General features: G+C 48.9%; 1 protein-coding gene across 1 annotated transcript in view; it reads left to right on the forward strand.

Annotated features, from left to right (window-relative positions):
• Nucleotides 1-2,106: 2,106 nt before the first annotated feature.
• KCNB2 (potassium voltage-gated channel subfamily B member 2) overlaps nucleotides 2,107-14,262 on the forward strand; it is an 84,824-nt gene continuing 72,668 nt past the window's right edge. Inside the window, exon 1 of the mRNA XM_038766627.1 lies at nucleotides 2,107-2,840. Within this exon, the coding sequence (XP_038622555.1) occupies nucleotides 2,187-2,840 (654 nt within the window). The 5' untranslated portion in view covers nucleotides 2,107-2,186. The remainder of the gene's footprint in view (nucleotides 2,841-14,262) is intronic.

Here is a 14,262-nt window from a genome sequence, read left to right on the forward strand (position 1 = left end):
ATTCCCTTATCATGGAAGGAGCCCGGGCCTGGGAATCAGAGAACCTGGGTTCTAATCCCGGCGCTGCTGCTTGTCTGCTCTGGGACCTCGGGCAAGTGACTTCTTCCCTGTGCCTCAGTCGCCTCTCCCGCACAGTGGGGATTCATTCAATCGTATTTATTGGTGCAGAGCACCGTACTAAGCGCTTGTTGAGCCCCATGTGGGCCCCGTTTATCTCGTATCTACCCCAGCGCTCAGTTCAGTGTTCGGCACATAGTAAGCGCTTAACAGTACCGCAATTATTGACATATCTTCTCTCCTTCCCCCTGGGACTGGAAGCTGCATGGAGGGCAGGGGCTGTCTGATTATTTTGTATCTACCCCAGGGCCAAGCACAGAGTAAGCGCTTAAAAAAAATACCACAATGATCAGTGTTATTATTGTTGTTGTAACTGAGCTCCCTATGGGGCTGTGTCCAACCTGATTGGCTTGTACCCAGCACGTAGAACAGTGCTTTGCACATAGTAAGCGCTTAATAAAGCGCTTAATAAGGCCTTCCCAGACTGAGCCCCCTCCTTCCTCTCCCCCTCCTCCCCCTCTCCATCCCCCCCGCCTTACCTCCTTCCCTTCCCCACAGCACCTATATATACATGGATATATGTGTGTATACTGTATTTATTTTATTTGTACATATTTATTCTATTTATTTTGTTAATGTGTTTTGTTTTGTTGTCTGTCTCCCCCTTCTAGACTGTGAGCCGGCTGTTGGGAAGGGACCGTCTCTATATGTTGCCAACTTGGACTTCCCAAGTGCTTAGTCCAGCGCTCTGCACACAGTAAGCGCTCAATAAATACGATTGATTGATTGATATATGTACCATATATACCTGTATATATGTATATATGTTTGTACGTATTTATTACTCTATTTTTCTTGTACCTATCTATTCAATTTATTTTATTTTGTTAATATGTTTGGTTTTGTTCTCTGTCTCCCCCTTCTAGACTGTGAGCCCACTGTTGGGTAGGGACCGTCTCTATGTGTTGCCAACTTGGACTTCCCAAGCGCTTAGTCCAGTGCTCTGCGCACAGTAAGTGCTCAATAAATACGATTGATTGATATATATATGTATATATATGTGCCCTATATACCTGTATATATGTATATATGTTTGTACATATTTATTACTCTATTTTACTTGTACATATCTATTCGATTTATTTCATTAATATGTTTGGTTTTGTTCTCTGTCTCCCCCTTCTAGACTGTGAGCCCACTGTTGGGTAGGGACCGTCTCTATGTGTTGCCAACTTGGACTTCCCAAGCGCTTAGTCCAGTGCTCTGCGCACAGTAAGTGCTCAATAAATACGATTGATTGATATATATATATATATGTATATATATGTGCCCTATATACCTGTATATATGTATATATGTTTGTACGTATTTATTACTCTATTTTACTTGTACATATCTATTCGATTTATTTCATCAATATGTTTGGTTTTGTTCTCTGTCTCCCCCTTCTAGACTGCGAGCCCACTGTTGGGTAGGGACCGTCTCTATGTGTTGCCAACTTGGACTTCCCAAGCGCTTAGTCCAGTGCTCTGCACACAGTAAGCGCTCAATAAATACGATTGATTGATATATATATATATGTATATATATGTGCCCTATATACCTGTATATATGTATATATGTTTGTACGTATTTATTACTCTATTTTACTTGTACATATCTATTCGATTTATTTCATCAATATGTTTGGTTTTGTTCTCTGTCTCCCCCTTCTAGACTGCGAGCCCACTGTTGGGTAGGGACCGTCTCTATGTGTTGCCAACTTGGACTTCCCAAGCGCTTAGTCCAGTGCTCTGCACACAGTAAGCGCTCAATAAATACGATTGATTGATATATATATAATATATATGTATATATGTTTGTACGTGTTTATTACTCTATTTTACTTGTACCTATCTATTCGATTTATTTTATGTCGTTAATATGTTTGTTTCTGTTCTCTGTCTCCCCCTTCTAGACTGTGAACCCACCGTCGGGTAGGGACCGTCCCTATGCGTTGCCAACTTGGACTGCCCAAGCGCTTCGCCCAGTGCTCCGCGCCCAGTAAGCGCTCAATAACGACGACGGATCGGTTGATTGATTGAGCCCGGGGGTCCCGGCACCGGGCCGCTCCTCCCCCAGGACACCAAATGGCTTCTGTTGTTGTCCCCCGACAGCCGCGAGGATGGGGGAGCCCGCCTGAGGAGGACCGCGCCCGCCGCCCGTCCGCAATGGCCGAGAAGGCCCCGCCGGGCCTCGACAGGAGGACGTCCCGCTCCACCCTGTCGCTGCCGCCGGAGCCGGCGGCCGGGGGCCGCGGCCGCTCGCGGAGGGTCAAGATCAACGTGGGCGGCCTGACCCACGAGGTGCTGTGGAGGACGCTGGACCGGCTGCCCAGGACGCGGCTGGGGAAGCTGAAGGACTGCGGCTCCCACGACGCGCTGCTGGAGGTGTGCGACGACTACAGCCTGGCGGAGAACGAGTACTTCTTCGACCGCCACCCCGGGGCCTTCACCTCCATCCTGAATTTCTACCGGACGGGGAAGCTGCACATGATGGAGGAGATGTGCGCCCTGTCTTTCGGCCAGGAGCTGGACTACTGGGGGGTGGACGAGATCTACCTGGAGTCCTGCTGCCAGGCCAGGTACCACCAGAAGAAGGAGCAGATGAACGAAGAGCTGCGCAGGGAGGCCGAGACCATGAGGGAGCGGGAAGGGGAGGAGTTCGACAACACCTGCTGCCCCGAGAAGAGGAAGAAACTCTGGGATCTACTGGAAAAACCCAACTCGTCCGTCGCCGCTAAGGTAGGAGGAGCGCGGCGCGGCCCGGCGCAGCCGCAACGGCCTCCCTCTGGCAGTCGATGTCTTTTCGGGGGGCACCCGAGCCTCTCCTCCGACCCCCGGGCTTCAGGTCGTTTCCGCTGGCGTGCTCCCGAAGAGATTCGAGGGGTGGGAAAATCACCGGGGAATGAGCCGCGGGCCGACGGGACCCTGTGGGTCGGACGGGGGTCGATGTTGCCGAGACGCGGCGGTGATGGACGTTTTTCTAGCACGTTCTTCGGCTGTCGTGGCGTCCGCTAGTCTGGACGCTCCTCGCTCCCCGGCCCTGTTGAATACTGTCCAGGCCTCCCTTTCGGGGCAGAGCGGCGAGGCCGAGGCTGGAAAGCCCAAGGGAATCATTCCCGACCCTCTCTCCCTCCGCCGAATCCTCTCGTGCCAACCGGTGGTTCGTGTTCGTTTCTAGGCCGTGAGCCCACTGTTGGGTAGGGACTGTCTCTAGATGTTGCCAACTTGTACTTCCCAAGCGCTCTGCACACAGTAAGCGCTCAATAAATACGATTGATTGATTGATTGATTATACCCAGAATTGCTCCGTGGTGGATGGCGGGGAAAGTAGGGGGCGAGGAGGGGAAGACGGCTCCCTGATTCTTTCAGTGTGTGGCATCCGAGTTTGGGGATGAAAGCGGTGTGGCTTAATGGATAGAGCACAGGCCCGGGAGCCAGAAGGTCCTCAGTTCCGATCCCGGCTCCGCCGCGTGTCTGCTGTGTGACCTTGGCCAAGTCACTTCACTTCTCTGGGCCTCAGTTCCCTCATCTGTAAAAATGAGGATTAAGAGCGTGAGTCCCACCTGGGACAGTGTCCAACCCGATTAGCTTCATTCATTCAATCGTATCTGCCGAGCGCTTACAGTGCGCAGAGCACTGTACTAAGCGCTTGGAAGAGTACAATATAATGAGAAACAGACACATTCCCTGCTCACAGTGAGCTTATCTAACTCAGCGCTGATTCTATTAATTTTATTTTGTTAATATGTTTTGTTTTGTTCTCTGTCTCCCCCTTCTAGACTGTGAGCCCACTGTTCGGTAGGGACTGTCTCTAGATGTTGCCTACTTGGACTTCCCAAGCGCTTAGTACAGTGCTCTACACTCAGTAAGCGCTCAATAAATGCGATTGAATGAATGAATGAATGAACCATGTTTTGCACATAGCCAGTGTTTAACAAGTCATAATAATAATAATAATGGCATTTATTAAGTGCTTACTGTGTGCAAAGCCCTGTTCTAAGTGCTGGGGAGGTTACAAGGCGATCAAGTTGTCCCACGGGCGGCTCACAGTCTTGAACCCCATTTTCCAGATGAGGGAACTGAGGCCCAGAGAAGTGAAGTGACTTGCCCAAAGTCACACAACTGACAAGTGGCGGAACCAGGATTTGAACCCATGACCTCGGACTCCCAAGCCAGTGCTCTTTCCACTGGGCCATGCTACTCTATTTATTTTACTTGTAAATATTTACTATTCTATTTATTTCATTAAGGTTGTGCGTCCTCCCCCTCCCCATCCCCCCCGCCTTACCTCCTTCCCCTCCCCACAGCACCTGTATATATGTATATATGTTTGTATGGATTTATTACTCTATTTATTGATTTATTTTATTTGTACATATTTATTCTATTTATTTTATTTTGTTAATATGTTTTGTTTTGTTCTCTGTCTCCCCCTTCTAGACTGTGAGCCCACTGTTGGGTAGGGACCGTCTCTCGATGTTGCCAACTTGTACTTCCCAAGAGCTTAGTACAGTGCTCTGCACACAGTAAGCGCTCAGTAAATACGATTGAATGAATGAATGAATGAGTATAGCTATAATTCTGTTTGTTCTGACGATTTTGACACCTGTCTACATGTTTTGTTCTGTTGTCCGTCTCCCCCTTCTAGACTGTGAGCCCGTTGTTGGGTAGGGACCGTCTCTTTATGTTGCTGACTTGGACTTCCCAAGCACTTAGCCCAGTGCTCTGCACACAGTAAGCGCTCAATAAATACGATTGATTGAATGAATGAATGAATGAAAGTACAATTCGGCAACAGATAGAGACAATCTCTACCCAACAACTGGCTCACAGTCTAGAAGGGGGAGACAGACAACAAAACACAACAAGTAGACAGGCATCAGTAGCCCAGCCTGGTCCAAAATGGGATAGTCTGGCTTGACATCCCTCTTGCCTCTTAGCCCGGCTCCCATGAGGAAGGGGAAAAGCTTCCTGAATCTTTGGCCTTAGGGAAGCTTGGAACCTGGCAAAGTGCCCTTGTTCGAAACAAAAATCCATCCATTCATGGGGATGTGGGAAAGGCCGACCTGAAGAAAAAATGGCTTAGAAAGGAAATGGTGTTTCCCTTTTCAAGTACGATTTAGAAAATCAAACATCTCAGAGCCGGCGAGTATTCATTCATCTGTTCTCGGTGTTTTCCAGCTGCAGTTTGACTTAATAATTTAAGGGGGAATAACTGTGTGTGTTCAACTCTGTAGAAATGTAGGAATCAAACGTCTGCCAAAACGTACCATAAATTAGGGAAGATAGTGAGTGGCAAATGTTTAACACACCCCCTGAGGCTCGGAGAAGCACCACTTTCCATTTACTGGGGGGTGGTATAAGGGGTTTGGTTTCCCCTTTTCTTGTAATCAATCAATCAATCAATCAATCGTATTTATAGAGTGCTTACTGTGTGCAGAGCACTGTACTAAGCGCTTGGGAAGTCCAAGTTGGCAACATCTAGAGACGGTCCCTACCCAACCGTGGGCTTACAGTCTAGAAGGGGGAGACAGACGACAAAACAAAACATAGTAACAAAATAAAATAAATAGAATAGATATGTACAAGTAAAATAAATAAATAAGTAGAGTAAGAAATACGTACAAACATATATACATATATACGGGGCTGTGGGGAAGGGAAGGAGGTAAGGCGGTGGGGAAGAGACAGTAAGCAAAGCGATACTTCTTTTCCCCACAGACCCCATAGGGTAAGACACCTGCCATCTCTGAGGACTCAATCAGTCCATCAGTGGTACTTATAGAGCGCTTTCTGTGTGCAGAGCACTGTACTAAGCGCTTGGGAGAGGACAGTATAACAATATAACAGACACATTCCCTGCCACAACAAGCTAAAGGTACTTTATTTTTAAAGCACCGAACAGAAACATCTCATTAGAGTTTTGTGGGGGGCTTTTTCTTTCCAATGATAGGTGCCCATAAAAGTCTATGGGGCTTTCACTTTATAATAATAATGATGGTAATAATAATAATAATAAGGGCATTTATTAAGCGCTTACTATGTGCAAAGCATTGTTCTAAGCGCTTGGGGATACAGGGTGATCAGGTTATTCCACGTGGGGCTCACAGTCTTAATCCCCATTTTCCAGATGAGGGAACTGAGGATCAGAGAAGTGAAGCAACTTGCCCAAAGTCACACAGCTGACAAGTGGCGGAGCCGGAATTTGAACCCATGACCTCCGACTCCAAAGCCCGGGCTCTGAATTTGAACCCATGACCTCCGACTCCAAAGCCCGGGCTCTTTGCACTGAGCCACGCTCGTTAAGCGCTTACTATGTGCCATTTGGTGGGGGACTCTCCCCTGCTTCAAAGCCTTATTGAAGGCCCAGCTTCCTCCCAGAGGCCTTCCCTGACTAAACCCTCTTTTCCTTTTCTTCAGCTCCCTTCGGCGTCGCCCTGACTCACTCCCTTTATTCATCCCCCCTCCTAGCCCCACACCACCTTATATCTCCACCCTAGGGAAGCAGCATTGCTCAGTGGAAAGAGCCCGGGCTTGAGAGTCGGAGGTCATGGGTTCTAATCCCGGCTGTGTGACTTTGGACAAGTCGCTTCACTTCTCTGTGCCTCAGCTACCGCATCTGGAAAATGGGGATTAAGATTGTGAGCCCCACGAGAGACAACCTGATCACCTTGTATCCCCCCCAGCGCTTAGAACGGTGCTTTGCGCATAGTAAGCGCTTAACAGATACCATCATTATTATTATTACTGGTGCTTGGTATTCATTCAGCTTAACAGATACCGTCATTATTATTATTACTGGTGCTTGGTATTCATTCAATCGTATTTATTCAGCGCTTACTGTGTGCAGAGCACCGTGCTAAGCGCTTGGTATGGTGCCTGCCCCATAGGAAGCACTTAAGAAATGCCATTCATCATCATCATCATCATCAATTGTATTTATTGAGCGCTTACTATGTGCAGAGCACATTCCAAAATAAATAAATAAATAAGCTCTTGGGAGAGTAGAAAAAAACCGGCAGACATGATCCCCGCCCTTAAGGAGCTTAAAATCTAGCGGATTCAAGCTATAATTTACCTAAATCCTCTTCGGCTAGAAACCGAAGATACCCGTGGTCAGGAGATGACCAGCCTGGCCTGCTAATCTGGGAGAAGTGAAGGAAGAAAGAATTCACCAAGCTTCTCGCATTTCAGAGGGAACCCAATATTCGTTCAATTCATTCATTCCGTCGTATTTATTGAGCGCTTACTGCGTGCAGAGCGCTTGGGAAGTACAGATCGGCAACACGTAGAGATGGTCCCTAATCACATTTGTTGAGCGCTTACTCTGTGCAAAGCACCGTACAAAGCGCGTGAGAGAGTAAAATAGAATAAGCAGACACATGAGAAGTGCTCTGCACACAGTAAGCGCTCAATAAATACGAATGAATGAATGAGTGAATGAGAAGCCGAGTGGCCCAGTGGCGAGAACCCGGGCTCAGGAGTCAACGGATGTGAGTTCTAATCCCGGCTCCCCCACACGTCTGCTGTGTGACCTTGGGCGAGTCACTTCTCTGTGCTTCAGTGACCTCATCTGTAAAAGGGGGATAAAGACAGAGAGTCCCACGTGGGACAACCTGATTACCTTGTATCTACCAGCGTTTAGAACAGTGCTGGGCACATAGTAGATGCTTAACAAATACCATCATTATTACCGTTACATTCCCTGCCCACAACGAGCCTAACAGTGACCAGCCTCCGTCCACCTTTGGCCCAGTGTCATTAAAGCACCTCCACACCCTGGGCAAGAGCCCTTTCAGCCACGGTCTGAATGATGACAGAGTTGCGGTGAAAATAGTATTTTCAACCAATGCGTGTCTCTATCATTTCTGGAGCTCTGCTCCGAGACGTCCCAAATCTTTCAAGCTGGGGCTGGCTGCCGATACGGTTGTATTTTCAGGAGCGCCTGAATTATTTTTAAAGTGCCGAACAGAAACATCTCACTAGAATTTTATAGGGTTTTTTTTTCCCCCTTTCCAATGACAGGTGCCCATAAAAGGCTACGAGGCGTTTGCTTTATCTGCTGGGGGCATGCCCAGGACTTAGCGGAGTCAGGGGTCTGGAAAAGTTTGGGCACCCCATGACCCCCCAACTCACCCACTCTGCTTCCCTGCCCGCCACTCCCATCTGCCCCACCAGCCTTGGACATTAGGAAAATGGGAGCTTTGCTTTGTCCCACGTGGGACAACATCACCTTGTACCCTCCTCAGTGCTTAGAACAGTGCTTTGCACATAGTCGGTGCTTAATGAATGCTATCATTATTATTATATGGGACCAGGGTGGAACCGAGGTGGAAAGTTACGGAAGGAGGCCCTGGAAAAATAAGTGCCTGTGTGCCTGTGGTGGTCTCAGAGTTATACAGATGTGGACATTTGTATATATATATACATATATATATACAAATATATATGCAAATGTCCACATTTATATAAATATATATATATGTTTGTACATATTTATTACTCTATTTTACTTGTACGCATCTATTCTATTTATTTAATTTTGTTAATATGTTTGGTTTTGTTGTCTGTCTCCCCCTTCTAGACTGTGAGCCCACTGTTGGGTAGGGACCGTCTCTATATGTTGCCAACTTGTACTTCCCAAGCGCTTAGTACAGTGCTCTGCACACAGTAAGTGCTCAATAAATACGATTGATGATGATGATGATGATTTCTGCTGCGCTTTCGATTCTCCTATCCCAGAAGGGCAGGCAGGCCATAATAATAATAAAAATAATAATAATAACAATAATGGTATTTGTTTAGCACTTACTATGTGCCAGGCACTATTCTAAGCACTGGGGTCGTTACAAGCAAATCAAGTTGTGGGGGGCTGGAATGGCATTTATTAAGTGCATACTATGTGCAAAGCACTGTTCTAAGCTCTGGGGATTTTACAGGGTGTTCAGATTGTCCCACGGGGGGCTCACAGTCTTAATCCCCATTTTACAGATGAGGTAACTGAGGCCCGGAGAAGTGAAGTGACTTGCCCAAAGTCCCACAGCTGACAATTGGTGGAGTCGGGATTTGAACCCATGACCTCTGACTCCAAAGCCCGGGCTCTTTCCACTGAGCCACGCTGACACAGTCCCTGTCAATCAATCAATCAATAAATCATATTTATTGAGCGCTTACTGTGTGCAGAGCACTGTACTAAGCGCTTGGGAAGTACAAGTTGGCAACATATAGAGACGGTCCTTACCCAACAGTGGGCTCACAGTCCCATGGGGGGCTCACAGTATCAGTCCCCATTTTACCAACGAGGTAACTGAGGCCCAGTGAAGCGAAGTGACTTGTCCAAAGCCACACGGCAGACAAGTGGCGGCGCCGGGATTAGAACCCACGATCTTCTGACTCCTAGGCCAGAATTCCCCCAAATGGTGCTAAAGTATGGCAGAATGTCTTCTAAAGCTCTTTGGGGGTGCAAAACCGATGTTAGCACTGTGCCGTAAGATGTTAACTGCTATCAGGCATTATCCTGAAAAGCCAAAGGCACATGGAATCCACTCCCCAAGGAAGCTGCGCATCCCCGAATCCCAGAGGAGTTTTAGATCAGCAGTCCATGTTGGGTCACTGGAGGGAGAGTCAGGGACGGAGAGGAGAGAATTAGAGGTGTGGGGTGGTCCATGATGGGTTATTTATTGGACGGAGAGTCAGGGGAGTGGGATGGTCCGTGATGGGTCATTGGATGGAGAATCAGGGATGGAGAGGGAAGAGAGTCAGGGCGGTGGGATGGTCCGTGAGGGGTCATTGGATGGAGAGTCAGGGATGGAGAGGGAAGAGTCAGTGGTGATGGATGGTCCGAATTGGGTCACTGAGGAAGAGCCAGGGTTGTAGAGGGGAGAATCAGGGGTGTTGGATGGTCCGTGATGGGTCATTGGATGGAGAGTCAGGGACGGAGAGAGGAGAGAGTCAGGGCAGTGGGATGGTCCGTGAGGGGTCATTGGATGGAGAGTCAGGGATGGAGAGGGAAGAGTCAGTGGTGATGGATGGTCTGGACTGGGTCACTGAGGAAGAGCCAGGGTTGGAGAGGGGAGAATCAGAGGTGTTGGATGGTCCGTGCTGGGTCACTGGGGGAGAATCAGAGTTGGAGAGGAGAGGATCTGTGGGATTGTGTGGTTTGTGCTGGATCACTCAAGGAGAGTCAGGGATGAAATGAGGAGAAAGGTGGAAAGGGATTGTGCTTTCGAAAGCCAAACCCTTCAGGACTGGATGCCCACCGAATGCGAAGCCCACCAAAAGCTGCTTTCTCAGGCAGAGGGAATCCGCCTTTTCTTTCTTCAGTGATCGGCGGGAGGAAACTGGAGTCCCGGTACCTTCCCCCCAACTCTGTTGCAATTCCAGAATGGAAGATGGATGGGCTCCAATCAGGCAGGCATCAGCTGATAACGATCCGAGTGCTACACGGCCTCTCAAGGAAAACATCCCGCAGATGGGAGAAGCTAACTATAGCTTCTTGGGGATCCCCGGAACCGCCGGGAGATTTCGCAGGCAGCAATCTGCATATCAATGAACCTTTCCATTTTAGCGGTTTCTATCGATTAAAAAGGAGCCGTCGGAGAGGGGGACCCCTCCGCCGCCGGGGAAACCCAGAATGAGAAAAAGTGGGTGTGATGTGCATGTTTATTCATTCATTCCTTCAATCGTATTTACTGAGCGCTTACTATGAGCAAAGCACTGAACTAAGCTCCTGGGAGAGCACGGTCGGACAACAGATAGACCCACTCTTGCCCACAGTGAGCTCACAGTCTTGAGGGGAAGACAGACACTGATGTAAATAAATAAATACATTACAGATACAAACGTGTGGGTGGGGTGGGAAGAGGGAAGAAATCAGCAATAAAGAGTCTAAATTCAACCTGCCATAGGTGTGAAATGTCAAGCTGAGGGTCTTCCCCCAGGCCCCGCCATCCCCTCTGGTTTTTTGGTGGTTTTATGGATTAAACAGGAAGCACTGGGAAAGGGACCCCTCTGTCGCCAGGGAACCCCGGGATCAGAAAAAATGTGTGCATGTGTGCGTTTGTGTGTGTCTGTGTGTGTGTGTGTTTGTGTGTGTTCGTTCGCTCATGCATGAGTAATGCTCATAATAATAATAATGGCATTTATTAAGCGCTTACTATGTGCAAGGCACTGTTCTAAGCGCTCAAGGTGATGAGGTTGTCCCACAGGGGGCTCACAGTCTTCATCCCCATTTTACAGATGGGGGAACTGAGGCCCAGAGAAGCGAAGCGGCTTGCCCAAAGTCACCCAGCTGACAAGTGGCGGAGGCAGGATTCGAACCCATGACCCCTGACTCCAAAGTCCGTGCTCTTTTATTTTGTTAGTATGTTTGGTTTTGTTCTCTGGCTCCCCCTTCTAGACTGTGAGCCCGCTGTTGGGTAGGGACTGTCTCTATGTGTTGCTGACTTGTACTTCCCAAGTGCTTAGTACAGTGCTCCGCACACAGTAAGCGCTCAATAAATACGATTGATTGATTGAGCCACGCTGCTTCTCTGTGCAGGTGGTCTCTTGTGACTGCATGTGCGTTTTTGTGCAACTGCGAGTGGGTGGAGAGGGAAGAAATCAGCATTAAAGGGTCTGAGTTAAACCTGTCAAAGGCGGGAAATGTCAAGCGGAGGGGCTCCCCTCCTCCCAGCTCCGGTGCCCAGCGAGGGGTTCGTTTGCAGGAATTGCGATCTGGGTGTGATATTCCTGGCCGACTGCCCCGTAGGGAATGGGGCCCTTGGAGTTATTTTGGTTGGGGGGGAGAGGGGACCATCAACTCCCCTCATTTTCCATCCTCGTTGACTAACAGCCAAGGACGGTTGGATGGAAGTGAATGCCAGGACACTAGATTGAGAGATTGCACCGACAGAGAGACGTCTATAACAGTCCCCGCCTCACCCCATCCCCTCCCTGCCCCAGGAACACAGTGAGAACTCCTAGCAGGCCCCGAGTGAGGGGAGTTAAACAGTCATGCGGGCGACCTTGACCGAACGCCCGAGGGATCACGATAGGGTTTCTCCCAGTTGGAAACTCCGGATTCGGATGTCAACTGTCACAGTTGTTCGGGTAACCTTGATCGAACTATCGGAGGAAGCGATACGGTTTCTCAAAGTCACTTCTACGACGTCGATAATCACAGTTGTTTGGGTAACCTCGGTACAGCGGTCGAGGGAAACGGTTCATTTTCACCCGGCTGGAAACCTCAGATTCGGTTGTACGTTGCCGTCGACTGTCAGTTAAGTGGCCGAGGGAAATAATCCGGTTCCTCCCTGCCGAAAATCCCAGTCTCAGTTCTACGCCGTTGTCGGTTGTCACAGTCGTATGGATGGCCGCGGCCGAGCGGTCAAGAGAAGCGGCACGTTTCCTCTCGGTTGGAAACCACTGTGTCGTTCCTCCGACGACGTCAGTCGTCTCAGTTGTTCGGGTAACCTTGATCGAGCGGTCGAGGGAAGCGATACTGTTTCTCCTGGTGGGAAATTCCAGAGTCGGCCCCTACGATGACGTCAGTTGTCCCATGCAGTTCGGCGCGGTATCACGGATGGTAAATCCCCGGGGTTGGGAGATAACTGCTGAAGATGCACGTGTGTAGCAAAAAATGCAACAGAGCTAGTGGGGGAAGGGACAGATGTTCCGCAGAATCCACTGTTGGGAGATCATCTGGGCCGGGGAGACGAGCTGTTGGCATTTTCTAAGGGAAGAGTGAAAGCCCCCTGAGTAGTAACCGGCACGGCGGTGGATACCCAACGGGGAATCCCACTGGTGACACGTCTCCTTTTTTTTGTCGAAAGGGGAAAGCAATCCGACAGTTTTGCGGAAGTCGCTTGGAAACGCTATCTCCCCTCGGACCCCGTCCAAAAAGGGATGATTTCTCTTTGGGTCTGTTTCTTCTCCGATTGAGAAGACTGGTGGGCGGGAGGCACACCTCGTAATCCCCCCGCATTCCCGGAGACTGACCCACTGACTCTCCTCAATCAATCAATCAATCAACTGTATTTATTGAGCGCTTAGTATGTGCAGAGCACTGTACTAAGCGCTTGGGAAGTACAAATTGGCAACACATAGAGACAGTCCCTACCCAACAGTGGGCTCACAGTCTAAAAGGGGGAGACAGAGAACAGAACCAAACATACCAACAAAATAAAATAAATAGGATAGAAATGTACAAGTAAAATAAATAAATAAATAAATAGAGTAATAAATATGTACAACCATATATACATATATACAGGTGCTGTGGGGAAGGGAAGGAGGTAAGATGGGGGGATGGAGAGGGGGACGAGGGGGAAGTTTCACCCTCCCAGGTGCCGGGTAGGAAACTTCCCCCGACGAGGCAGTTCCTCGCCTCAGTTAGCCGCCCGTCGACAACTGGCGGGTATTGATGTGTATTTATTTTTAAATGGTATTTGTTAAGCACTTCCTGTGAGCCAGGCACAGGTCTAAACGCTGAGGTCGATACGAGGTAACCAGGTTGGACACGGTCCACGTCCCACGCGGGGCTCACGGTTTCCATCCCCGTTTTCCGGACGAGGTAACGGAGGCACAGAGATGGGAAGTGACTTGGCCAAGGTCACGCGGCAGGCAGATGGCGGAGCTGGGATTGGAACGGAGGTCATTATGGCTCCCGGGGCTGTGGTCTATCCGCTGGGCCGCACGGCTTCTCTGCCAAAATCTTTCAGTCCAGCTCTCCCAAAAGGGCCCTTTCAGACTGTGAGCCCACTGTTGGGTAGGGGCCGTCTCTATATGTTGCCAACTTGTACTTCCCAAGCGCTTAGTACAGTGCTCTGCACACAGTAAGCGCTCAATAAATATGATTGATTGATTGATTGCCAAAATCTTTCAGTCCAGCTCTCCCAAAAGGGCCCTTTTAGACTGTGAGCCCACTGTTGGGTAGGGACTGTCTCTATATGTTGCCAACTTGGACTTCCAAAGCGCTTAGTACAGTGCTCTGCACACAGTACGCGCTCAATAAATATGATTGATTGATTGCCAAAATCTTTCAGTCCAGCTCTCCCAAAAGGGCCCTTTTAGACTGTGAGCCCACTGTTGGGTAGGGACCGTCTCTATATGTTGCCAACTTGGACTTCCCAAGCACTTAGTACAGTGCTCTGCACACAGTAAGCGCTCAATAAATACGATT

Source organism: Tachyglossus aculeatus, chromosome 25 (genome assembly GCF_015852505.1).
Source record: "Tachyglossus aculeatus isolate mTacAcu1 chromosome 25, mTacAcu1.pri, whole genome shotgun sequence".
Classification (NCBI taxonomy): domain Eukaryota; kingdom Metazoa; phylum Chordata; class Mammalia; order Monotremata; family Tachyglossidae; genus Tachyglossus; species Tachyglossus aculeatus.